The sequence below is a fragment of the Musa acuminata genome, chromosome BXJ3-4 (assembly GCF_036884655.1).
Source record: "Musa acuminata AAA Group cultivar baxijiao chromosome BXJ3-4, Cavendish_Baxijiao_AAA, whole genome shotgun sequence".
Lineage (NCBI taxonomy): Eukaryota > Viridiplantae > Streptophyta > Magnoliopsida > Zingiberales > Musaceae > Musa > Musa acuminata.
The window spans coordinates 34,550,620-34,574,095 of record NC_088352.1 but is presented as its reverse complement, the minus strand read 5'-3'; the positions used below and the strand labels follow the sequence as shown (position 1 = coordinate 34,574,095).

At 40.1% G+C, this 23,476-nt stretch overlaps 2 protein-coding genes and 1 long non-coding RNA gene across 4 annotated transcripts; 1 reads left to right on the top strand and 2 right to left on the bottom strand.

Annotated features, from left to right (window-relative positions):
* Window positions 1-513: 513 nt before the first annotated feature.
* On the top strand, window positions 514-11,328 carry LOC135636298 (E3 ubiquitin-protein ligase BRE1-like 1). 2 transcript variants are annotated; one of them, XM_065147954.1, is made up of 19 exons: window positions 514-1,014; window positions 1,601-1,762; window positions 1,857-1,941; window positions 3,347-3,571; window positions 3,681-3,848; window positions 4,073-4,266; window positions 4,354-4,437; window positions 4,537-4,656; window positions 4,755-4,941; window positions 5,039-5,199; window positions 5,291-5,362; window positions 6,548-6,627; window positions 8,273-8,467; window positions 8,943-9,015; window positions 9,100-9,186; window positions 10,109-10,246; window positions 10,319-10,521; window positions 10,606-10,771; window positions 10,904-11,328. In XM_065147954.1, exons 1-19 carry the CDS (start codon window positions 898-900, stop codon window positions 11,033-11,035), a joined length of 2,649 nt encoding a protein of 882 aa, XP_065004026.1. In that variant the 5' UTR covers window positions 514-897; the 3' UTR covers window positions 11,036-11,328. The 2 variants fall into 2 exon arrangements, with proteins under 2 accessions (XP_065004026.1, XP_065004027.1); XM_065147955.1 differs by having other exon boundaries at window positions 515-1,014; window positions 6,551-6,627.
* A 4,524-nt stretch (window positions 11,329-15,852) lies between these two features.
* On the bottom strand, window positions 15,853-17,139 carry LOC135635363 (ethylene-responsive transcription factor ERF039-like). Its single transcript, XM_065146394.1, has one exon. It carries the CDS (start codon window positions 17,077-17,079, stop codon window positions 16,189-16,191), a length of 891 nt encoding a protein of 296 aa, XP_065002466.1. The 5' UTR covers window positions 17,080-17,139; the 3' UTR covers window positions 15,853-16,188.
* A 2,256-nt stretch (window positions 17,140-19,395) lies between these two features.
* Window positions 19,396-23,022, bottom strand: LOC135635364 (uncharacterized). Its single transcript, XR_010495605.1, has 7 exons — window positions 22,951-23,022; window positions 22,593-22,755; window positions 22,221-22,382; window positions 22,008-22,149; window positions 20,019-20,215; window positions 19,805-19,928; window positions 19,396-19,662 (listed from the first exon to the last, which is right to left on the bottom strand). It is a non-coding gene; the product is annotated as an uncharacterized LOC135635364 (long non-coding RNA).
* Between the last annotated feature and the right edge of the window lie 454 nt (window positions 23,023-23,476).

Below are 23,476 nucleotides of genomic sequence, written 5' to 3'. Positions count from 1 at the left end.
TCATAATAACATTATAAATAAATAAATAATTATGTTCCGATGCATTTAGTAACATATTTTTATTTTTAATATATATTATAAAGAAATAAATGTATTTAGTAATATATTTATATTTTAATATGCATTATAAAGAAAGAGGTTTGAATGCTTTCAATGTTTGGTAAATAGTATATAAAAATTATATTATAAATATATATTGATATAAAAATAAATTACTTCATAATTGATGATGCCAACGATAACCCGCCAATTCGGTGATAATTTTTTTTGTTGTTGATAATTGGGAGATAATATGCATGTAATTAAATAAAGAACTAATGAAATTATAACATTTATGTAATTTAATATTGCATTTTAATTTTTATTAAGAAAATCCACGCAAGTTTGCAACAACGGTAACGAGCCAAACCTACCGCTCACAGGACGGTGACCGGATCCCGTAAGAGACTTCGTCGGAAAGACTAAAATACCCCTGACTGTCTTTCGAAGGAAAAAGTTGTCCTCGACCAATATTGTTTTTCTCTCCCGTGCGCGCTTTGCTGCGGCCGTGTGCTTCCCCTGCTTCCTCCGCCGTGTCGGGACGCCTTGGATCCCCACTTCTCTACCTATCCAATCCAATCGGAGGCCAAGCGACTCCGAAAGATCGAATATTTCTGCGGGAGATCCCAATTTCCAGTTCCTCTTGTTGCCCTACTTCGATTTTGCTGGTTTTCCCCCTTTTTATTTGATCTTTCGGTGATCCTTGAGTCCGGGTTTAGATTCCTGCTTTTGATCGCCGAACGCATCTTCTCGTATCGGTTATCTGCTTGTTTTGTTGGGAATTTGGGGAGACTCGGGAGCGCCGTGTATGACTGTGGAGCAGCTGCCTAGGGTTTCCTGCTGCTAGCGGTTAGGGTTATGGGGAGCACCGGGGAGCCGGGGAGGAAGCGCCGCCATTTTAGCTCCATCTCCCCTACCAGTGCCGGTCCCGCCGCCAAGAAGCAGCCGTTCGCCCCGTTCTCTGAGGACAAGAAGGTGTGATCTCTGTGCTTTGGGCATTTTTATACCTTGGTATTGTTTTAGGGTCGATGGTCGAGTTACATGTTTTTTTTTTTCTTTCATTGTGTGGATTGGTAATTGCAATTTCTAGGGTTAGCAGGGATTGTATATCGTAGGGGGTGGGGCACAATTTGATGGTTAATGGTATAAGATTGATTTCTGTTTATGTTGCATCTTCGATGGACTCAAGAGGGCGGTTCATTAGATGTAGTATCTGATATTAGGATTGATGTGTTATTAAACTTAGCTTCAATTCCCAACTTGTTTATAATAATTTTTTTTCTTTCATGAAGCGTCAGTTGTTCTACGTTTTGGCATTTTGGTATCAAACATTGAAAGAAAATCACTATACTTTGGGGAACGTGCGTAAGTGATTGGTTCATGTAGCAAGGGACTCAAAGTGTCATTTTTACAATTTGATGCTTTTTTTTTTACCTTTCCCATTTTTTCACCCATTGATTGATTCCCCTATTTATCTGTCATATTGAATGAGATTTATTGGCTGAGGTTGGCTGAATAGAAACTATTGTTGTAACTCTTTTCAGTGATTTTATTTCTGTAGCTTGATGTTGCTGTGCTGCGGTACAAGAACCAGAAGCTTGCTGAACAATTAGAAGCTCAGAAATTTGAGTATCTTGCTCTCGAGAATAAATTTCATCAGCTGAAAGAGAAACAGGAGACTCACGATGACACGTTAGTTGTGGTTAATAAATACTGGGGGCGGGTTAGTATGCTCTATTTCTTTTTATGATTGACTACAACAGTCCATCAGATTTGTATATTGGCTTAAATAACAATTTCATTAATCGTTTCAACAGCTTGTTGGTGATCTGGTATCACTTTCTGTCAGTGCAAGTCGATCCACAGGTGCTGTTCACTTGAAAGATTCTCATGTGACAGAGAGTGAGACATTTTAGCCATTACTTTACATTCAATAAGTTCTAAATTTATTCCTTTAGGAGATCTAAGTTTTCCCATGTGAAAATTTAGTAGCTCATGCATATTTGCTTTTACTTTGCTGTATGTTGCTTTAAGGCCACATTTTGAGAACATTTTGCAATGATGTTTTACCGTGGCTCAAGACAAAAATGTTTGCTGTATTGGAGGTATGCTGAAAAGACCAGCAGGAAAAATTAAAAGCGGAGTCAACCAGCATATGCAAATGCATCATTTGCTTTCACTTGGATGGCCAAGTTAGAGGAATCACCCCAAAGGGATTTGAGATTGTTTTTGTCTTCTTTTTTTCTTCCACTTGATTCTCACTTTTTACAACACATATTAGTATTTGACTCAGTGAAGTTTGTTAGTGATATGAAGGATGGATGGAAATCTTGGTTCGCTGCCGATACTGATTGGAGGCCGGATCGATACTGTACTGGTACAGGTTGGTGTGTTGAAACAGGTCAGTACTGATAGCTACCAAGCCAGACGATAGAGAAAGAGAGAGACAAAAGACGGGAGGAGGCAGCAACACTGGCAGGCTGCAGCGGACATGGATGACAACAAGGAAGAAATTACATGGAGAAGGAGGCAAAGGAGTAGCTGTAGCAGTAGGAGGATAAGCTGGAAGTGGTGGTGGAGTAGGAGAAGAAGAACATGAGGCGGAGGTGGCAAAGAAGGAGGAGAGAGAACAAAATAAAAGAAAATGCAGTTATTAAGAGTTGTTAATAAATTCTAAGAAAAAAGAAGATTTGAAACCAGTATGTCTTACTGCCTAATACAGCTTGGTGTTCGTTAGCTTATTGCCTAGCGAGGTCAATAAAATGAGTTCACTGTGTTGCATTCTTAACTAGCAACTAGTGTAGATATGCTAGAATCTGCTCATGAAGTTATGAGGCAGTTGCATTCCTTCATCAACATGTTGATTATAAATCTTGGAAAATTTTGTTTGGAGATCGTGGGGGCAACAAAGCATCGTATCTTGTGGTTTTTTCGGGCTCATGGAAACATATGTTTGGCATGGCTTGATCTTCAAAGAATCTCTTTGTTATCTGTTGTACCACTGTGTCAAGTTATGAAATTTCGGATTTTATATAGACTTCAGATATAAGAGATTAGTGGACTTGTGTTAGTTGATTGATTCAATCTGCTTCTTCTTTTGTGGATTATGTCTTTATCTGGGAGTTTCTGCGGGTCTTTATTTAGGCACCGGTCTGTTTATATTTGCCAAAGTTGTGATTTCTGCAAAATCCTGGGTAGGGCGTTCTCTGCTTCCAGCTAGGGAAGCAACTATTGAATGCTAGGTTGCCTTTCACACTTTTTTGTTGTTATTGTATTCTGCGTAACTTATTTTATATGTTCTTTTCAGATGGACCAGTCTCCCACACAGAAGATGATTTTTTGACAAGACTCACGGAAACTGGTGCCACTGAGTGTTCAGATGATGTAGCTCCAACTTTGAACCAAAATGATCTACAAGCAGCACAATTGACAAAAAAAAACATCTTACAAAATATTATATGTTCATTTAATCATGTGTGGCATGTAAATGAGGTGTGTGCTGCTGCTGCCCTTGCTACTCTGCCTGAAGATGGTATAAACCTATATCATGCAGTGTCTTATTTATCTTTGTAGCTTTTTTATTTGATTAATCTTGAGATCTTTTTCTGGCTTATTCTTTTACATTGGTTGGTATGTCACAGAACCCAGTAGGACTTTGCTGAAAGCTGCTAAAGACCTAGAGGTAGAGATTAGGAAGTTTCTCATGGCTGTAAGTGATCTTCATTTGAAGCACAGACTGTTGGCAGATAATGTCCAGAACCATCGAGATGTAGACATTAAAAACAAAGCTGAATGTAAACGCCTGGCAGGTAACCTTGTCAAAACTGTTGGAGGTTCCTTCAGAACCTATGCTTCTTAATAATTTCTACTTTTGAACTAAGGACTTAATGGGTTGGGAGTGCCTTTGGTTTCTATATTAGCTTATGGAACGATGCCATAAACCTTTGTCTCTCTTTAAGAACAACAGCAATATATATTGTATATTGAAATACTTGTTTGATATTGACATTTACCTTTATGATATTTTGTGAAGAGGAGTTGGCAAATACAGTTTCAGAGTTGGAAGAAAGCAATCGTAGACTAACAGTCCTCAAGTCGCAAAAAGATACAGCACAAACCCCACGATTCCTTTTTCAAACTTTAGGAAACAAACCAGTAGGTGCAGATAAGGTCAAGGATGTTCAAAAGGATATGCAAGATATGGAATTTTATCTCAAGGAATTGATGGTAGATATTGACACTTCACATTTCTGATCTATATTGTGTTGTTTTTGTTATCCTATTGACTGTTGCATTTGTGCTTGAGTTGATCAGGATTTAGTTTCAAGCCGATTAACAGAGATTAGTAGACTGAATGAAGAAAGAATTGAAATTCTAAAGAAACTGGCCTATTTGCGGGTTGGTTCTTTTTTGTTTATCTTATTTACTGTCAAGTATAATATTCTGATTATTTTCTAAATTCTTATAATACTACTGTGCATGGAAAATATATTCCAGAATGCTTTGATGAATGTCAAGAGTATATCTTCATCCAAAGCTTTTCAATTGCTGAATGCTCACCTGCAAGGATCGAGAGAAGAAATGGATGTGTGCCGGGCATTGCTGGAAAAATTGCAGGTGGTAACCGGTCGGTAGATACATGCAGTCTACATGTATGTTTAGGTATTTTAGCTCATATATGTCTGATGAGATTTGTCTCGACATCTTTATTACAGGTTGAAAAGGATAGCTTCAGTTGGCATGAAAAAGAAGTGAATTTGAAAGTTGAATTAGCTGATATTGCTCAGAGAGTCTCTCTATTCTCTGAGTCTAGAATTGCTGAGCTAGAGCAGATTTTGCAGAAACTAGCCAATGAAAGGGTTCTCTTAGAGACCAAATTTGAAGAGGCCACAAGAGAACCAAGTATCTTGTCCAGTGGCTCAAGTTTACTTCAAAATACCTTGTGAGTTAATTTCTCCTGTTTCAATGGACTTACTTGGGGCATGACTGATGATTTCAGGTAGGAAAGAAATAATTCACGAATTTAAGGCACTTGTTTCATCGTTACCTAAAGACATGGGAATCATGCAAAGTGAAATCGATAAAAACAAGGGGGCTGCCGTAGAACTTAATTCTCTCCGTGCAGAAGTTCAATCTCTTTCTAGTATGTTGCACAGGAAGGTAAGAAATTTGTCAAACGGGCCACATGCAGAACCTGCTACATTTTGTTAAGCATGATGGATTTTGAAGCGACTGACAATATTTGGTGTAGGAGAATGAGATTAAATCTTTATCTGGAAATTCCGCTCATCAACTTTCTGAAATAAAGAAACTGCATTCAGTGGTAGGCTCATATATGCTTGTCTGCTTTTTGTTTACTCCTATAAGGAATAGATAGCATCATAGCAAGACATGTTGAATTTGGTTTTGTTACTTTTTTGAAGCTTGCTTTTTAAGTATTGCTTGAACTGCAATATTTGCTGAACTCTATATGTGCACAAGTAGCTCTTTATCATATGTGGCTGGAGTTGTGTGTGGAAAATGTTTGTATGAGTTGAAATAGTTATATTACCAAGGTTTGCTCATTTTTAATTATTAGAATTATAAATAGACAAATTTGATTTAGGTTGTTTTTTTTTCTGTTAGTCTTTAAGCTCTAAAATTTACTGCTACGGTTTATTTTTGGTTGCCGTGGAGCTTTAAGATGACATGTTGCTTGAGTTTGTGGATACCTTGTAAACTGAGGAATACCCAAAAAGAAAAGCTTAAGTATAGGAATTTTGTTAGGTTGTTTAAAATGGATGATCTTGTGTTTATATGATTGAGAATTTATTATTAACTTACGGGAAGTGGAAGGTGACATCAAGGACTACAGCATGAACTGAAGAATGAAAAATTAAGCAAGATAAGCCTAAGTTTGCGATGGTCTTTAGAAAGACAGTTGATTGCTTGAAAGTAGATCTCTTATCCAATGTCTTTCACAAAGATCATAAGAACTATACGTACTACTTGAGTTTGTGACAAGTCTTTGGTTCATTGTTCATTTGCACGACAATGTATCCAGAGACTTATTCTGTTCATCTTTATTATATTGTCTTGATTCTGTGAACTAATTTTTGTTTCTCAATAACAATGGTCATTTTGGTATATATTCTTTAATTTTTTTCATTCTGGAATTAGTTCTACTCCAACTTATTCCTGTTTGGAGCTTTACCTTGTCTTGATGTGTTCATTGTCAGATTGGTTTACAGTCTTTGCTTCCTTTGCCTTTCTACCATGTAATAATTTTAAAATGCATCGGCAACTCTGTGTTCGAATTACTGTATAAATTTTTCTCAACATTTTTGCAGAGTTTGACATATAGAAATATATTCTGTTTTTCTTTTTTGAACATTAACTAGCTGGCGATGGTTTTCTAGAGCTTTTTTTTCCGATGTTCATATTAGGGATTGGAGAGTAAATATTTATGTGTGGCATTATATTTACATGCTGAATTTGCTTTAATATTTGTTGTTTGCTTATGCTGAAGCAGCTTCATGATTTAAGAGAGAGTAATCAGGAGTCGATGCTATTCCTAGAAATGTATAAACGTGAATCCACAGATTCCAGGTTTGTAATTTTATCTTTTGCATAGGAGCCACATGATACATTCTGCATTATATCTTTCGACATGTTAGCTTTTAGTGAATGTTTTGATCCACATGTATTGTCTCTTTCTCGGTGGCATGACTTATGCACATATGCTTGAAATTTGTTGAACAAGAATGAAGTAATTCTTTTTTTTTTAATTATTGTTTCATATTAATTAATAAGAATAACTATTAGTCCTTTTGTCATAAGCAACTAGATTGGGAGCCCTAGACTTGATTATTTGGTTCTAACTTCTTTTCATTTTTTTTAAAGATTTTCTCTTGATTTGCTAACATTAAGAGATGCAAACTATTTTATTGTCAAAACTTGTATGCATAGTTCTATTTAGAATTTACCATAGATGGCTGTACCTTATGAATTGTTAGTGGGTGAATACATATTATCATACTTTGCTTGGGATGTTCCCTTTGGTGTTAATACACTACATCATGGCATTGCTTCATTAGGTTAATGCTTCTGATTCTTGTAGAATTACTTGCAATTGTGATTGTATTAGAGTGAGTAAATATCAATGAATCTGAAGTAGGACACCTCAATCAGAGTATTAAAATTTGTGTCCTGCAAACATTGTGTTTCCAATACTATTAATGACTGTGGCTTTGCCACTCTTTAGTGTGCTTACTTTTCTTATGTTAAGCAAGATGTTTGCTTTAAATACTGGTATGATGATCATAACTGTTGGCTTTTCATCCAAATGAAATCATGATTTTTAACTAAGTAGGAGAGACAGTTCATTCATTTTCCGAAAATATAGTGAAAGCAGTGATTTAAAAAGGCGCTCGGGCGAGGCGAGGCGAGGCCCGAGTGCCTCGCTAAACTTCTAGGCGGCGCGCTTCGGGCGAGCATAGTTGTTGCCTGGGCGCTTCGGGTGAGCGCCTGGGCTAAACCAAGCGACCGAACCAGGATTTTAGGTTTGGTTCGGTCTCCGGTGGTTAGTTGGTTCAATCGAACCAACTAAAACCGATATCAATTGTCACTACCTAACCCTAACCCTGCTCGTTGCCGCTCCCGCTGCTCGCCGTTGTCACTGTCGCCGCTCGTTGCTCCCGCTGCCGCTGCTGCTGCCGTTGTCGTCGCTCCCGCTGCCGCTGCCTCCTTACACTCCCGCTGTCGTTGCCGCTTCCTCTTTTCTCAGTCAGCATCCCCTTACACTCTGCCTTCTTCTCCTTCTGTATACTGTATACTGTTAATATTGTTAGGTTTATTTGAAATTATTAATTTTCAATACTGTTAATAGATTAATAATATATTATTTTAATTTTAATACTGTTAATTATTATTAATTATATTATATATTTTTATATTTTAGCGTCTCGCTTCGCTCGAGCAAGCGCCTAGCACCTCGGGCGTTTTTCGACCTTAGCGCCTTTTGGCGCCTAGCGCTTTTTAAATCACTGAGTGAAAGTCTACTTCTTGCACCTGTTTAACTATTAGCAGAGATTCTTCTTCTTTTATGTGATATTTGCATTAATAAACTTCCTTTCCAGCCTCTATAGCTTAGACCATATTGATGTGGGAAGGTCAGATGCTGTTTTCACAGAGCAGTATGTTTAGATTGACCAGCAAAACTAAGATTTAAGCTTATATATCTTTCTTACCGCAGGGATGTCGTAGAGTCCAAGGATAGTGAATACAAAACATGGGCTTTGGTTCAAAGTCTTAAATCATCTCTTGATGAGCACAACTTGGAGTTGCGTGTTAAGGCAGCCATTGAAGCTGAAGCAACATCTCAAAAGAGGCTAACCTCTGCTGAAGCCGAGATCGATGAACTAAGGCGGAAGTTGGAGGCATGTGGCAGGTATCTTATGCTCATATTACTGTCTTTTATTCTCCTGGTCCTGGGTGGATGGAGCTGTTGTTAGTGTGTAGCATATTCCATGAATTGTACCAGGACCGGTTTGAGATGTGTTATTATGGTTACACAAAGTTTTGTTAAAGTTTTAGTAGATGATTACATGCTTAGGTAATATGTAATGCACAGAGTGTTGCATGTACTTGTGCTGCATGCCTGTGAGTCGGATGCTCTAATGACTCTTTAATTATTATACTATTTCAATAAACAAACATGTAATATAATAATACACGTCCACATATCTTTTCTTTTTTTTTGGTCACTTGAATGCAGATTTGTATCATATTCCCATGTCTGTATTCATGCGACACTAGTTTTTAGCACTTTCATATTTCGTCCTGCAGGGAAATGGTGGCTGGAGGGTTTCTGTAGGTTTCTCTCTGAAGTATGTGATGAATGACCAGTATATTTTTTAATGCAGAGATATATCTAAATTGTCTGAGATTCTGAAGTCTAAACATGAGGAAGGTGAAGCCTATATATCTGAAATCGAGGTTAGAATTTCTTTATTAAAGATGTATCGGTTGTTCAGTAATGAAAATATATACTGAGATGAACACTTGACCTACTTACTGCAGAGTATTGGGCAAGCATATGAAGATATGCAAACTCAAAACCAACACCTCTTGCAGCAAATTATAGAGAGAGATGATTACAACATTAAGGTGATATCAACATAATTTTTGTGCTTCGTGATTCTTTGGCTTCCTCGAGAGCATTTTACAAGCTGGTTCCTCTTACTTGAGACATGTGAATTGTGTTTCAGAAATGACATAAAATTGTCATCGTTGATGGCTACTTATTTGATTGGAGTGCAAGAGTAAACAAATTTTTTGGGTACAACTTCATGATAGTTTAGCAGCAGATATTATAGGTCTCCAGTTCAGATAATCCTCTCAAGTTGCAAACATGGTGCCTGATGCCTCACATGAATTGTCCTTTGTGAAATTTGGACTATTTTCCCGTAACATTTTCTTTTTTGAACTCAAATACTTGATCTAAGGGACAAGGAACCTATAAAATGTTTTTCGCGTAGCAGAAACAAGGTTGTTGGATGCAATCGTGTCATAGGTGGAGCAAGCTGCACTGCTACATCGAGTAGGGGAAAAATCCTGGATTTGAGACTGATGGTCATAGTTTTTCTATTTTACCCAGCATGTTTCCTACTGTTCTAGATCTGCAACTGAAGCCATAAGCATCGATAATAGTGTACTATTCTTATGACCTTGTTGTAATGTTTCTAGTTTCCTTGTTAAGAATGAGATCAAATTGATGGTTTCTGGTTTAACCTACTTATTTCAAGAAAAAATGGACCAGGCATGGGTTTCTGTGACAAAAACATCCATATGAACGATGGCCATGATCTAGTTTATCGGCTTGGTTCAATTGTGAATTATGCATCAATTAATAGTTGTTATGCTTCACATCTGTTTATGCCAAATTCTTCTTTCCTCATTTTTGAGTGTTTCCATTTCCATTTTAATCTTCCTTTTGGTTTTTGTGCTGTCTTTATGAATTTGTTATTGGTTATGTTGTGCCTCCAACTATTACCATAGAGTCACTTAATTTTGATAGTTTTTTGTCCAGCTTGTTGTAGAGGGCGTGAAAGCAACGCAGCTCCAGGAAGCACTGCGCTTGGAACTGCAAACCATGAATAAGAAGTTGCAGCAGGCAAACTTGTTGGTGGATTTATATAATATAAAAGTTTCCCAAATGGATGACCTGGTAGTACGACTTTAACAATTACTTTGGCATGCGGCTCATCCCAAAAATTGACCAGATATGTACTTGCTGCAGTTAAAGGTATGTTCAGATCAAGTTGGGAAACTTGCCGAGGATGGGTGGCAGAGTACTGTCATGTATGAGAATACCAAAAAAAGATTATTGGAGGTGCAGACTGAGTCGGATAACCTAAGGCAATCATTTGACGGGATGCAAAACAAGGTCGAGAAAGGCCGAGTGGATGTTGCAAATATGTTGATGGAACTAGAGAAGGAGAGGTACCAAGCTACATTATTCCTGCTGTTATAACAGAGTTGAGTTCACCGTGCTAGAGCCTACTGAATTCTTGTCCAAATGATCAGGTATGACAAGAAGAGAGTTGAGGAAGGCTTAGAAGTCATGACCAGGAAAGCTGCCTACCTTAGGGCACAAATCAACGGTTCTACGGTCCTGGAGAAACTTCGGCAAGAAGTAAAGGAATACAGGGGGATCCTTAAGTGCAGTATCTGCCTCAACCGACAAAAGGAGGTGAAAAACACTCTAGAAACTATTACTACGATCGTTGTGATTGTTTATGCTGACATTCTTTTTTTCTTCTAATGATTAACTAGGCTACTCCGTTTTCCAAATATTTTACATGTTTTCTTCTTGTGGACTCAGGTTGTGATTGTGAAATGTTATCATTTGTTCTGCCACCAGTGCATTCAGAGGACCTCTAGCAGCCGTCAACGTAAGTGCCCAACTTGTGGCACGAGTTTTGGGCCTAATGATGTGAAACCAATCTACATATGATCCTGGGTTGTTTGTGTCGTTGTGTCATCGGAGATGATGGATTCAAATCTGACGCGGCACCACAGAAGGCAAGTTGTGTCGCCGCTGCCATTCTTGTGTCTTGAAGCTTAGTTTTTGTTGTTGTTGTTGTTGTAACATATCTTGTGATTGAACGAGGAGGCACCATGGGCAGTCTGTCATAGCAAGTTGTATCTTCCCGGTACACGATGAACCACTGGACCAGCCCTGCTCCATCCAATCTATTGTTTCATAATTCAATGAAATGAAGCTCAGGATTCACCTTGCTTGCCTTACTGGACTCTGGCAAATCGGACTGAAGCCTCAATTGTAATTAAGATTTTTGGAGGTTGCTCCTGTGGATTCTTCCTTTTTTATATATCACTCTGGTTGTTTCATGAGTGGAAGCCATGGCACAGGCCCAGTTGTTTTGCATTATTATATGCAAGTAAAATTGTGTACTCGGCCCTTTACGAGATGGAATTAGAAATTTTGAGATAAATTACTAATTGTAACACAACAAGAAGAGGTAATAGATCGATAAAATTTATAAATAAAAATTTATTATTCTTAACTAATGGTTGCTATGTTAGTATCAGTTATATGGGACAATTTGGGTTGTTATATTACTTGATGTATGGATGTCGATAGAGGTTTATTGGAACAGAGGAGGAAGAAGATTCATTATACATGTATAGCTGCTCAAAGTTCACATCGTCGGACATCCCCACCTGTGCACTTTTGTCGCCATGGAAAGAAAGCTAGGAGAAAAGGGTCGAACGTTACCACAGCAACACTGCACCGCAGCGCATAGTTTGACCGACTGAGTTGACTGCACGGGAAAATCTACAGTGGAGACGGTGCTCACCACAGTCGCAATAGGATACTTGTGTCGATGAGCATCCGACGCGGCAGCAGCGCGTCGGTTCTCATAACGCAATGCTTAGGGAAGACGAAGGACTTCGTGACTGCGTCAGCGGTACTGTGATGAGTGCAGCAGATGGTGACAATAATTAAGAGGATCGAGTAGGTGGGCAGTGCTTGCTTTCCCTCCGCCCCACACCATTCTTATCTTCTTCGGAGGGCGCTGTAACAGGAATCTAGCAGTAGGGATCGAGTAGGTCTTCGGATCGAATGGAGGTCCACAACACCACCACCACCACCACCACCACCACGACAATAGTGCACGGTGTTTCATTTATATCAGTGAATATCCATGCATCGGACGACATTCATATTAACCATGACAAATTAAAGTTATTATATTATCTTATAAAAGACCATCTTTTATTAGGTTTTTTCTGTCCTTTTTCATATTTCCCCAAGGGTGAATCCTATTTACCATAAGTATCTGAAATATAATACCTACAATATCAGACAAAGCTGTTCTTTTCATTATTTCCCCAAGGGTGAATCCTATTTACCATAACATCTGAAATTTCGTTTTGACAATATAACTTGAGCATGGACATTATTGTTTGTTTATTAACCTTTTATTGTTTCTCAAGTTGCCAACCACTGCCATGAGACCATCTTATCTGGATTACAGAGAGAGAGAGAGAGAGAGAGAGAGAGAGAGAGAGAGAGGGTAAAACTTCTTTGCCATTATTCCACAGATGATATGTAGGTGTAGGATAGGTGGTACTGCACTGCTTTTTTTTATGATTATTATAAATTAGTTTATTTCTATGTACTGCCTTTTTGTTTTTTGACTGCTATTATTCCTCTCTCTCTCTCTCTCTCTCTCTCTCTCTCTCTCTCTCTCTCTCTCTACCTATCTATCTATCTATCACCAGTGATGATGTCACTGACAGTGACTGGAATCTAAGATGAAGAAGACATGTGGCCGCAAGGCATTCTCGTTCCCACTCTATTCTATTTGAATAAATGATGGAATCATTTTATCAACAAAAAAAAAAGATGGAATCATTTTATAAAAAAAAAGTAAAAAAAATAAAAATTATAATCGCTTCAAATGTAACATACGATCTATTTTTTTATTTTCAAAGAAGATAATATTCTTGACTTAATTAATTTGATGAATATTTTTTTTGATATTATCGATCGACAGACTTTCATTTTCTGTATTTATTCAAATAAAATTGATTCAAATAATACATACATAAACTAAATTGCTCAAAACAATGGACTCACTCCGACATCGTGGTTCGTATATTGCTACCATTGCTTTCCCCACTGCTGTTGTGTTAGGTCACCGGGAACACATCGCAGCTACTCCGATTGACTCCAGCAATTTCCTACTCTTACTGAGCGAGATAGATTGAACTCAGAATGATGATAAGTTTGAGTCATGCTAAATCTGTTCTTTTGACCCAAATCAATGAGTATTCGTTCGATGCTCAGTTCTTTTTTATCTCTTCATCGTTGATTTCGGTACATACGCCCACTCTAATCATACGGATGACCGATGCCGGAGAACAGCTCGTGCTTGTGAGCCTTCCTTCCTTCCTCCTCGCCCTCCTCGGAATCTTCTCCCCCTGTCGGGTATCTCAGCTTCTTCCTCACATCACTTCCTCCCTGTTGTTTACCCCGATGACCAACAGTATCAGCACAGCAACAGTATCAGCGGGTTCCGTGATGGAGCATCGCCCACTTGCCCTCTTCCTTTTGTTCTCGACCACAGCTTTACTCTCGCCACCTCATGCAGAAATATCCTTCTTCACCGGTGCATTTGCCGTCTCTTAAATTGCGTGGCGCCCTCCTCCCCGCACGAGGTAGCTGCTGCGTCGCTTTCTTCCCCATAAAAACGACACCCGACGATTCAACAGCTTCATCACAAGCACAAGCGAAGTGAAAAGCAATTTGGCATCCATGAAGCACCCTTTCTTCCTATCTTGAGCTCGCGAAATGAAAGCCTAACCACTGCATGCAAGTAAGCTAATGTACATTCTAGAGGATCATCAAGTCATTTATATTAGCCTGATCTTATCAGTGGCTACTGCACCGGCGGCAGCAAGTAAATCTACTCCATTGTTTTTGGGTCCCAAAGGAGAGGAAGAAGATGCACCAAAGGCATGCAAGATCTCGTGACGCATGGTGGTGGTAAAAAGAGGCAGATCCTGGGCTTCTTTCCATCACAAAGGGAAAGTTGAGGCTGGCTGCAAACACTTGTTCCTTCCCTTCTTCCACAATGAAAGAATAAGAATTATAATGTGCGACTTTATGCTTTGCTTGTGCTTGTCTTGCTCAGCTTCCACGACGACATTATCAGGAATTGGTCGAGCAAAAACTTTGCATCTTTCGGCTTAGTATCTGCAATTAATGGATGAAGAACCTGTGCTGAACAATTGGTTTTGCCCTTGCCACGATGAACTGTTTGTTCCATTGGCCAGTGAAAGTTAGGGAAACAAAGGAACAACAGAGTCTGCAGTGACTTGTTATCACTGCTCAAACTGTTACTCCAGGAGGCATAATGATGAATCATTTTGCCTGCTTGTTGAGTGAAAGATGGCAAATCTTGTGTATGTTTGTGGTTTGGCAAAACATCTGAAATCTAAATTATATGTTTAATTAGTTGATCTAAGTCTAACATCTAAATCTAAATTCTCTAATAAAAAGAGGAGAATTGACCAAGGCAAAGTTATCCTGTGAGATCCATTGTAATTATTCGGCACGAAAAAGTTGCAGAGTACAAAACTCATGTTAGGCTTGAATTGTGAACATGAGAGAGAGAGAGAGAGAGAGAGAGAGAGAGAGGCAACAATATTTTACTGTCATTTCAGAGGCCACATTATTTGAAAGGTCTGTACCGTGCATACAAAGTTCTGCCGCCAGATATGGACTATTCAAGAGCACCCAGCTAACCTGCTTCTGTCAGTATTTGGCTACAGAATCATGTAATGAGACAACCGTGAAGATAGATTGCTAGTGAAGTTCCCCTTTCAGCAGTATCTATTGCCAAATTGGCTCATCAAAAGATTCCGAGGGCCTCTATCAACATCATCAATTCACCCTACAGTGTTGTGCCTCGAGCTTTGTCATCAGTTGTGTGTATATTTATGTGTATATATTTCTGTCTCCATGCATGCATTGATGAGGGTAAGGGACACTCTCACCGTGTACTGTTGCTCTTCCCTTCCGTGCTGCCAGCCTGTGTGCCCATGCAACATCAAATACCGCTCACCTGTCACTCGTCGTCATTAGTGTGGAGATCAGCTGCAGGTTTCTGATCGCTCTGCAACCCAATCCCTGCAGTGATCTTTATCACGTATGAAAGGTACACTCATCATTTATAGTACACGAGAAGTCGTTGCAGGGTTCAATCCCATGATTGCTTCATCTTGTCAGCTGAATCACACATCGAAGATGAAAGGACCTGCGACTTCAGTGGCTGTAGATCGTTCCATCTCAGTTCCTTTATCTCGTGACCTCCATCTTGTGATCCAAGTGGTTGTGGCGTCCAGATGGGAAAGAGAACAGGTTAACCCTTGTTCCCATCTCCGTAACTTTTTCTTGGGCTGAAGAGGAGCAAGAGTTGCTGATTCCATGGAGGTTTTCATCTTCCTGATGTATGTATAGTGGCGCCACCTGGCTTGCCAAGTCATGACCTTAAGCCAAATGATTGTGAGAGGGAGATTAAGGTATCTACGAATACATAAAAGTGCAGCTTAGATTCTCGCTTAGTGCTGAAAGATCATCGTGACGAGTGGGTAACGAATGCTGATAAAGATGTATTATTCGTCAAATGAGGAAAAGAAATGTACTGCTAGTGCTTTTGTCACTATGTCCATAGTAGCCAAGCACATGATCAGAGCAAATGCTTTCCAATTCAGCAAAAGGGGAGATAGCAACGACGACCATCGCCTTTGAATCCTGTTCTTTATTCACATACACATGAATTCAAAGCTTATTCACACTCATATCGATGCTTGCCTGCCATCGCAGACTAACTTGTGATGCAAGAAAGTAAACATGTGTTCCTGCCTCATTATTGTTGTTTGACCATTCGATCGTGCAGAGCGGATGAGTAATTCAGGTAGAAGAGTTGCAGAGCTTGTGGATTTGGACCCTGCTTCCAGTTGCAGTTGAGGAGGAAGCTCATGGTGGACGGTGCACGTGTTGCTTCCGTTGCTCACGCCATTGGAGGTGGACAGAAGGGATATGGATGGATGCATGCATGCATTGGGTTGCGCAGGTTAATTGTCTTCCCAAAGGAATGGTTCTTCGATTCGGAACTCGACGCCGTCTTCCTCCGTGGAGGGCAGCCATGCAGAAGAAGAAGACGAGGAGGAGTAGCAGAATCCTTCTCTTAGGCCGAGGAAGAGATCTGGCAGGTCAAAGAGCGCGTCGTCGTCGCCGCTCGGCGGCGTCGTGGGGTCCGGCTGCTCGGCCTGGTCCGGGGCCGAGCACTGGGAGGTCGTGCATGGCCCACAGAATGTGGCCGCGGCGGCGAGGGCTGCCGCGGCCTGGACGTCCTTGGGAGCTGCGGTGGCCGGCCGCGGCAGCTCGGCGGCCAATTCTGGGAAATTGAGGTGCGCGGACTGGCCCTTGATGGCCAGCGCCGCCACATCGTGCGCCCGGGCCGCCATCTCCGCCGTCGGGAACGTCCCCAGCCAGATCCGCGACTTCTTCCTCGGCTCCCGGATCTCCGACACCCACTTACCCCAATTCCGCATTCGAACGCCACGGTACACCGGATGCTTCCCATCCTTGCTTCGCTTCTCGGCTCCACCCCCACCACCAGCAGGAGCAGCCTGAGCCTGTCTCTTGGATCCACTCTTAGACGTCTTCTTCTCCTTGTTCGAGCTTTGACCAGGTAGTTCCGGTGAGGCATTGGGGCAGCAAGAGGTGGCCATGGAGGACAAGGAGGACGAGGATGAGGAGGAGGTGATGGTGGAGGAAGAAGAAGAACAGGTGTTAGCTTCACATTCTTGGAGGAGTAACTCTTCTTCCATGGAGGGAGAAGGAAGCCAAAAGGTGCTCGAGGAGGAGGGGCAATGATGAGTGGCAGCATAAATAGCAATGTGATGGGCTCTCATGATGCCCAGCGAGAGACCTGCAATTAAAATTAAAGAAAGACGATGCATGCATTTATGCTGTCACTGATTACATTGGGAATGAGTGGCCTACTTACATTGACTCAAACTCGCCCCTTTTCTTCTCCCAAGTAAACCCAAAAAGATTACTAAGTGTGTGTGTTTCATGTGCCCATTTGGTTGTAATTTTATTATTTTAATTAAAAATAATTATTTTTTATGAATCCAATTTGAGTTAAATTCTAGAATCTTAGTAAGATTATTGTGTCTATTGGAGAACATAAATAATTATGCGATTTTGACACATGAACATAAATATGATATATATATATATGTATACATATATATGAGAATTTGACAGATGGATGATTATGGGCAGGAGAAGATGGTCCAGTGGTGCAGAAGAGGCCACGAAAGGTGGAGAAGTTTCTTACTTATTTAAGCAAACCAATAGTACTTAGATTATGCTCCACAATTATACATCCAATGAGGGCATTAAGACTATAAATCTGTTTTATGTGATGCCGCCATAGTCCTCATCACATCAAAAAACTTCGCCCACTTAAGTGTACTACATGCACATTAGAGAGAGAGAGAGACAGAGAGAGATCATACCTAAGAGTGTATACCAACAACATAGGATCTTAAACGACTCAATCACAGTACAGTAGGAAGGAAGAGGGGTTGTCATGTGGGACCCTGAAAGGGGAATGGTTGTGTAGGATGCTGCCACATGACCAAACTGATCTGATCGGGTCTTCCTGGCACAATCGTAAAAACGTGGCCTGAAGAAGATACAGTGGCCAATGAAAGTGTCAGATATGGCGGTGGTGGCTGGCCCCACACATCTTAAACACGACGTGAATGTGGTCTAGTCACATGACAGCAATCAGTTTCATCAGCCCTGCCACCTACCAAATTGCATTGTCTTCGTCTCCCCCACTGCAGCTTGAACCAAGATTTAGGTAGCAACCCACTCTCAATGATTAGATGGTCAAATTAATCTCTCTCTCTCTCTCTCTCTCTCTCTCTCTCTCTTCCGGCAACAGTGCATTGGAGGCAAAACCACTACGCCTCCGCACGAATCTCATAGCAACCGGATCACACGATATAGATGCCTATATATTCATCATGATACGTTAACCGAGAATCCTGATATTAAATATGAGCCGTCCGTCATGTTATGATCATAATGTTGGATGATTTGACAAACATCTTCATGACTTAATAATGATCAAAGAATTTACATCCTCATAAGTTAATTTTATATTGAGAGTCTCTCCAACGTGTGGGGATAACCGAAATATGAAATCGCACTCATGATGGTCCATGCACGTTTGACAAAGCAACACGCTGTGATCTCACTCTCCTTGGCACGTGCCGACAACCTGTTTGTGGTTAGACCATAGACTGGTCCACCGCACAGGAGTGGAGGCCATGTGGCGGTGGGTCATCACGAATCACGAGGTCTCCAACCCTGCCAAACCGAGGTCTTGTTTCGAGCCATAATAATAATAATAATTGGCAACTGCTGTTCCCTCAGACGACCCCTCTACTCTCCTTGACACAACCACCCATCAGCAGCAACTGCTGTAAATTTCGTGATTACCAATCATGAAATGTTGAATTTTCTCTTCTTTCTTTCAGATTTATCCATCGAAAAGAAGCTCGTCACGGATCATTATCATGATTTTGTATTTTCAGTATAGTAATTTCCAAGTGAACCTTCGATATCTTGATGATCCTATACATGTATATAAGATTCAGGCACATGATTCGAGATTCCTTGCGGAATCTGTCCTTCCCAAGAAAGCATCTCATGATTCAACTTTCTTAACAATATCTGGTACACAAGTAGCACGTGGTTTCGAGGACAGAGTACTCAACTCCCTACGTTGGATTGAATGATGCTGATCAACTTCATGGCAGCATAGCATATGACAACTGATGGACGAGCAACTCATCCATGTGCAAAGCCACCAAATTCCAGTATATATATATATATATATTTTAAATCATGACGTTGGATCCGTAAAATAATGAGAAAAACTAAGCATCTGATGGTTAATGATCAAACTATTGTATGGGCAGATGTGAACAAATAGATAAAAAGTACTGATGGGTGTATCAAAATTACCTCTGGGCACAGTGCACGCGTGCAGCTCTATCCATGTCTTCATCCGAAACTTCCTCCTCTAGCCGCTGCTGCTGCCTTATCCTCGTTTGCTCTCCGATGCTAACATCATATGGAGTGGTTTCTTCACGTTTATCAGCTTCATGCCAGACAACTGATAGGCTGCTAAAGCTTGCAGGCAGAATTTTATGCAGAGAACGGCATCCCTTCACAGTTGATTACTTACAGAAGAAACATGCCAGATTAATGTTGTTACATGGAAGCTGAAAACTAATAAGAGAAGGTGAAGCAATTATAAGATTTACCAGGTTTCACGACTTCCCCTGGATTTAACTGGATGAGCAACCCTCTACCATCGAGATGAGTCAGAGCAAATTGTGGAAGGCACAAAATGCCTGTGCCAGACTGAGCCAATGCTCCACATAGAGATCACCAAATGCTCTCTTGAACTGTGGATGCTCCTGGAGTTGTACGATAATGTGTCCCGCCACTGTGTCAGGCTGCAAGATTTGCATTTTATCAGCAGTATTTAGACAACAAGAGAAAAAGGGTAGAGACTGGTTTAACATTCCATGGTCAGCATATATCAATGAATGTTACCCACGCAAAAGGAAGACTAAAAGAAACAAAATTTTTGCTTACAGCTTCACTCCTCGGATTACAATCTTCTATGTTGCATTCCTTTGCACCTCCAGTAACTTCTTCTCCTGGATAACCTTTTTTCCTTTGCACCGAGGGCACTTATCCTTTCTGCCGATGATCTCGCCTGCATTAATTATAGGTTTGAACAAATCGAATGGGAAAAGATATCTCTGCTCTTGCTATGCCACAAGAAAATGGAAATAGTCTGTAACACCTGAGCTGCTGTATTGCTCGTACGTATGTTGCATTTGTCGGATCATGCCTAATCCAAGCATTCTTGTTACAATCTTCAAGCCTCTACCTTGACATGAATGGGATGTCTCTGATTTCCCACTGTTGGAGCCTTTCGTGGACAAGTAGAATCAATCAAAGGACAAGTAGTTTTGCTACAAGTTTCCACTTATCTATAACCTATAGAGGGAAAAGAAATTATGAATCTTCAATTGGAAAGGTGCTTCACTTAGGACAGGAAAACTTATGCATGGGATTTGAGCTAAATTAAAGATTTCGCTTTGACCCCATTGGACAGGTCATTCCAAGACTGCTGAATCAAGTTGGGCTTCGACTAATAACAGGGGCCCACTACACCTCAGATTCCATGTTTCAGGTAAGATGGATATGAGATAATCTAACTTAATTTTCAGGTAAGATGGATCTCCACTGTCACAATAATTGATCAATTATATTCTTTTCTATTTCAGAAACATGACGTGAAAATTGAGTACCTTTTGAGATGCATTGTAAATGTAAGGTAACTATCACTACCTGTAGAATCTTATAAGCACCAAACAAATCTCATTTGAACCGAGTCTTTCATGACAATAGATGAATTCATAGCCTTCTATGATTAAAGATAAGAACCAACAAAATAAAATTTGAACTTAATTAAACATTTGAACTGCATCATTTCCTTCTTGTTCTACTTCCCCCTTCTTTCTTCAGAACCGGTTCATTTTCATTAAGATTTATCTGTTTGGCACCTGGCATTGTCAAAATTAAGAATCTACTTGCATTATTCATTAAGTCCTAGAAAATGTATTCTGAGGTATGCAAGCAGTAAAACTCCTTCACTATCAATTGGCATGATAGAATGTTTCACATTAGAGACTTTTCTAACTCCAGTAACCAATAAAACATCTTAACACTCAGACACATTGTACAAATTTGGTGAAACGTTACAGAAGTTAGTTGGTATAATCCGAAATTAATAAGATCCATGTTGGGTCATCTTAGGTTTTGGTTTGGACTTCAATTATTCTGATGAGCTTTAGGAATTTTAACAAGAAACCATTTCTTTTAGATTCTGTTTTAGGAACCCTTAAGTGGATTTGGATGCTTGGGAACTGTTTAAATCAGCTCATTTCATTTTACTACTTCACAGGCAATTTTATTTCACAAATTCAAGAATATAACATTTGGCAAGTCAGCTACTAGCATCCATGGTTATAAGAAGTCACCATGAAGGCCACCATTGCAGATGCACTGGTGGCTTGCAAAGGTCAACAAGGAAGTACAAGTTTAGAAACACTAATGAACATAATTACCAAACTTGATTGTTACTTGGTACTACAAACCCTGGGGTGAAAGGATGTTTATCGAAAAAACTACTACTTCAAACAAATCTTAGACACATCAAAAGCATTTTCCAAAATCCAGGGAGACCAATCAAATAAGTTTCTTATGATAAAAAATTATTAACTAAAAATGTCCACCATCGTAATAAAGAGGAGAAAATCTCCTGCGGTGCTTGGAAGTTCCAAAAGCATTTTGGTGTAACATGACCACAGAATGCTCAACGAGATGCATGTTCTACAACTTTGATAAAAGCCTTTTTTCTTTTAAACATTTGCAAAACCATTACCATGAAAATATTGTGTCAGCTTGAATCAATTAAAATCTCAGTTTATAATACCAAAAGAAGCACTCAATCTATGTGTAAATTTTTATCATATAACTACTACTAAAGCTAAGAGGAAAAGTTTTTACAAACTAAGTGCATTATATACATAACTGAAAAATGGACTATTTTTGGCAAATAACACACCCTTTGCGTTTTGGAATTGAAAAATTCTCCACAAGGAAAGCTCATTATGCGTAGAATGTATTGATATAAGGAACTACCGAATCTAAGTGAAGAAAAATTTTGCAAACTAAGTGCGTGATACACATAGCAGAAAGGAACTAGGTTTGGTAGACAACATACCCTATGCATTTTGGACATGGCACATTTCTCGACCGGGAAATCTTTTTGCATGCACCGTTGTACAAGTCTTCTAAAGAAACCGTTAGCTATGAACTACATCTTCACCACGTCTCTAGGTATATATAATGTCTAGAGTTGCCACCTTCAGATTAACAGAGCTTCATTGAATGAAACCAAAACAGAGAATAAAGCATTTGAACAATCAATACTCACCTCCAAAGGTGCCACCGCCACAAAAAATGTTCACATGTTTCAAAAGGATTATGAGATTTGTCTCCACCTCCCATGAGGGCATCTTTCCTGTATTTATCATCAATTTCCCTCTTTTTAGTTAGGGTCACTGAGAACTCCATATGCTTGAGACAACTCCTCGTACTGCTCCAAATCATAAACATCAAATCACAATCGATGGTACAACTGAAAGCAGCAATTGAGATATCACGATGGACAAGTTTTAGCAGGAAGACAACAGATGCTTCAGCACAAGCAACACATGAGGCAACGACAGCATCCTATGAAATAAGCATTCAGAAAAAGAAGTAACACGAGCAAGAGAACTAATGATGAGATGGAGGACGGTCTTACTTTCTCAGCGTCACCAACTTTATCAGGATGATTCTTCATGGCTGCCTTCTTATAGGCCTGCTTCAGCTCATCCTGGCTTGCACTCTTTGCAACACCAAGAATCTCATAGTAATCGGGACGGTCACTCCCCGGCGCACCCCCAAACATGATGACCGACCTCACACTAAATCAGTAAAACTATGCGAAAGATCAAGCCAAGAACCGATTTTCCCACCAGAACGGCGGAGAATCAGTAGAAACATCGATGCAATTCTTTTCTTGAAATCTCGGATCAAAACCTAGCCTATTTTTTCCTCAATCAATTCGAGGAACACAACAAATTCGACAAGTGGAACAGAGAAAAGAGAAGAACTTTTACCAGAAAGGGATGGAGATCGGAGCCGGTGGAAGCGCGACGTGATCGCGGGCGCAAGTGGTGGACGCGTCGAAGCGGATTTCGAGGGCGAGAGAAGGAGACGGTGTCGGTTTATATAGGAAGGAGACCCCTCGCGCGGGCGACGCTTCGGAGAGCTCGGAGTGGTAGAAGCCGTTGGATGATGAATTGGACGGTGGATGTACGCTGGGAAGTCGTCCACTAAAACGACTCTCTCGTCGTTGACCTCGAAACGAGGTTGACGTGTTAGAGACATGTCTGAAATAGATGGATCTTTCTGTTAGGGCACTTGTGTTACCTTCACAAAGGTCAGAGGTGGGATGGATTAAACTACATAAAGATGGATCTTTTTTGTGTTGTTTCTAGCTTAGGGGTATTGGTATTTTGACTTGAAATAATGTGGGGTCCGGTATTTCCGCAAGGTGCAGATTTTTAGCGGATAAGGAGTGTGTATAATTAGCTCATTGTTGTTATTGAAGGAAGGACTGCAATTAGTTGTGGTGGAGGATAT

Excerpts from the sequence above, each read along its gene's own strand:
- LOC135636298 (XM_065147954.1), top strand. The coding sequence starts at position 898 with ATGGGGAGCACCGGGGAGCCGGGGAGGAAGCGCCGCCATTTTAGCTCC. Across the intron at positions 4,438-4,536 it reads AGAAACTGGCCTATTTGCGG|AATGCTTTGATGAATGTCAA; the intron begins GTTGGTTCTTTT and ends AATATATTCCAG. Across the intron at positions 9,187-10,108 it reads GAGATGATTACAACATTAAG|CTTGTTGTAGAGGGCGTGAA; the intron begins GTGATATCAACA and ends TTTTTTGTCCAG.
- LOC135635363 (XM_065146394.1), bottom strand. The coding sequence starts at position 17,079 with ATGCATCGTCTTTCTTTAATTTTAATTGCAGGTCTCTCGCTGGGCATC.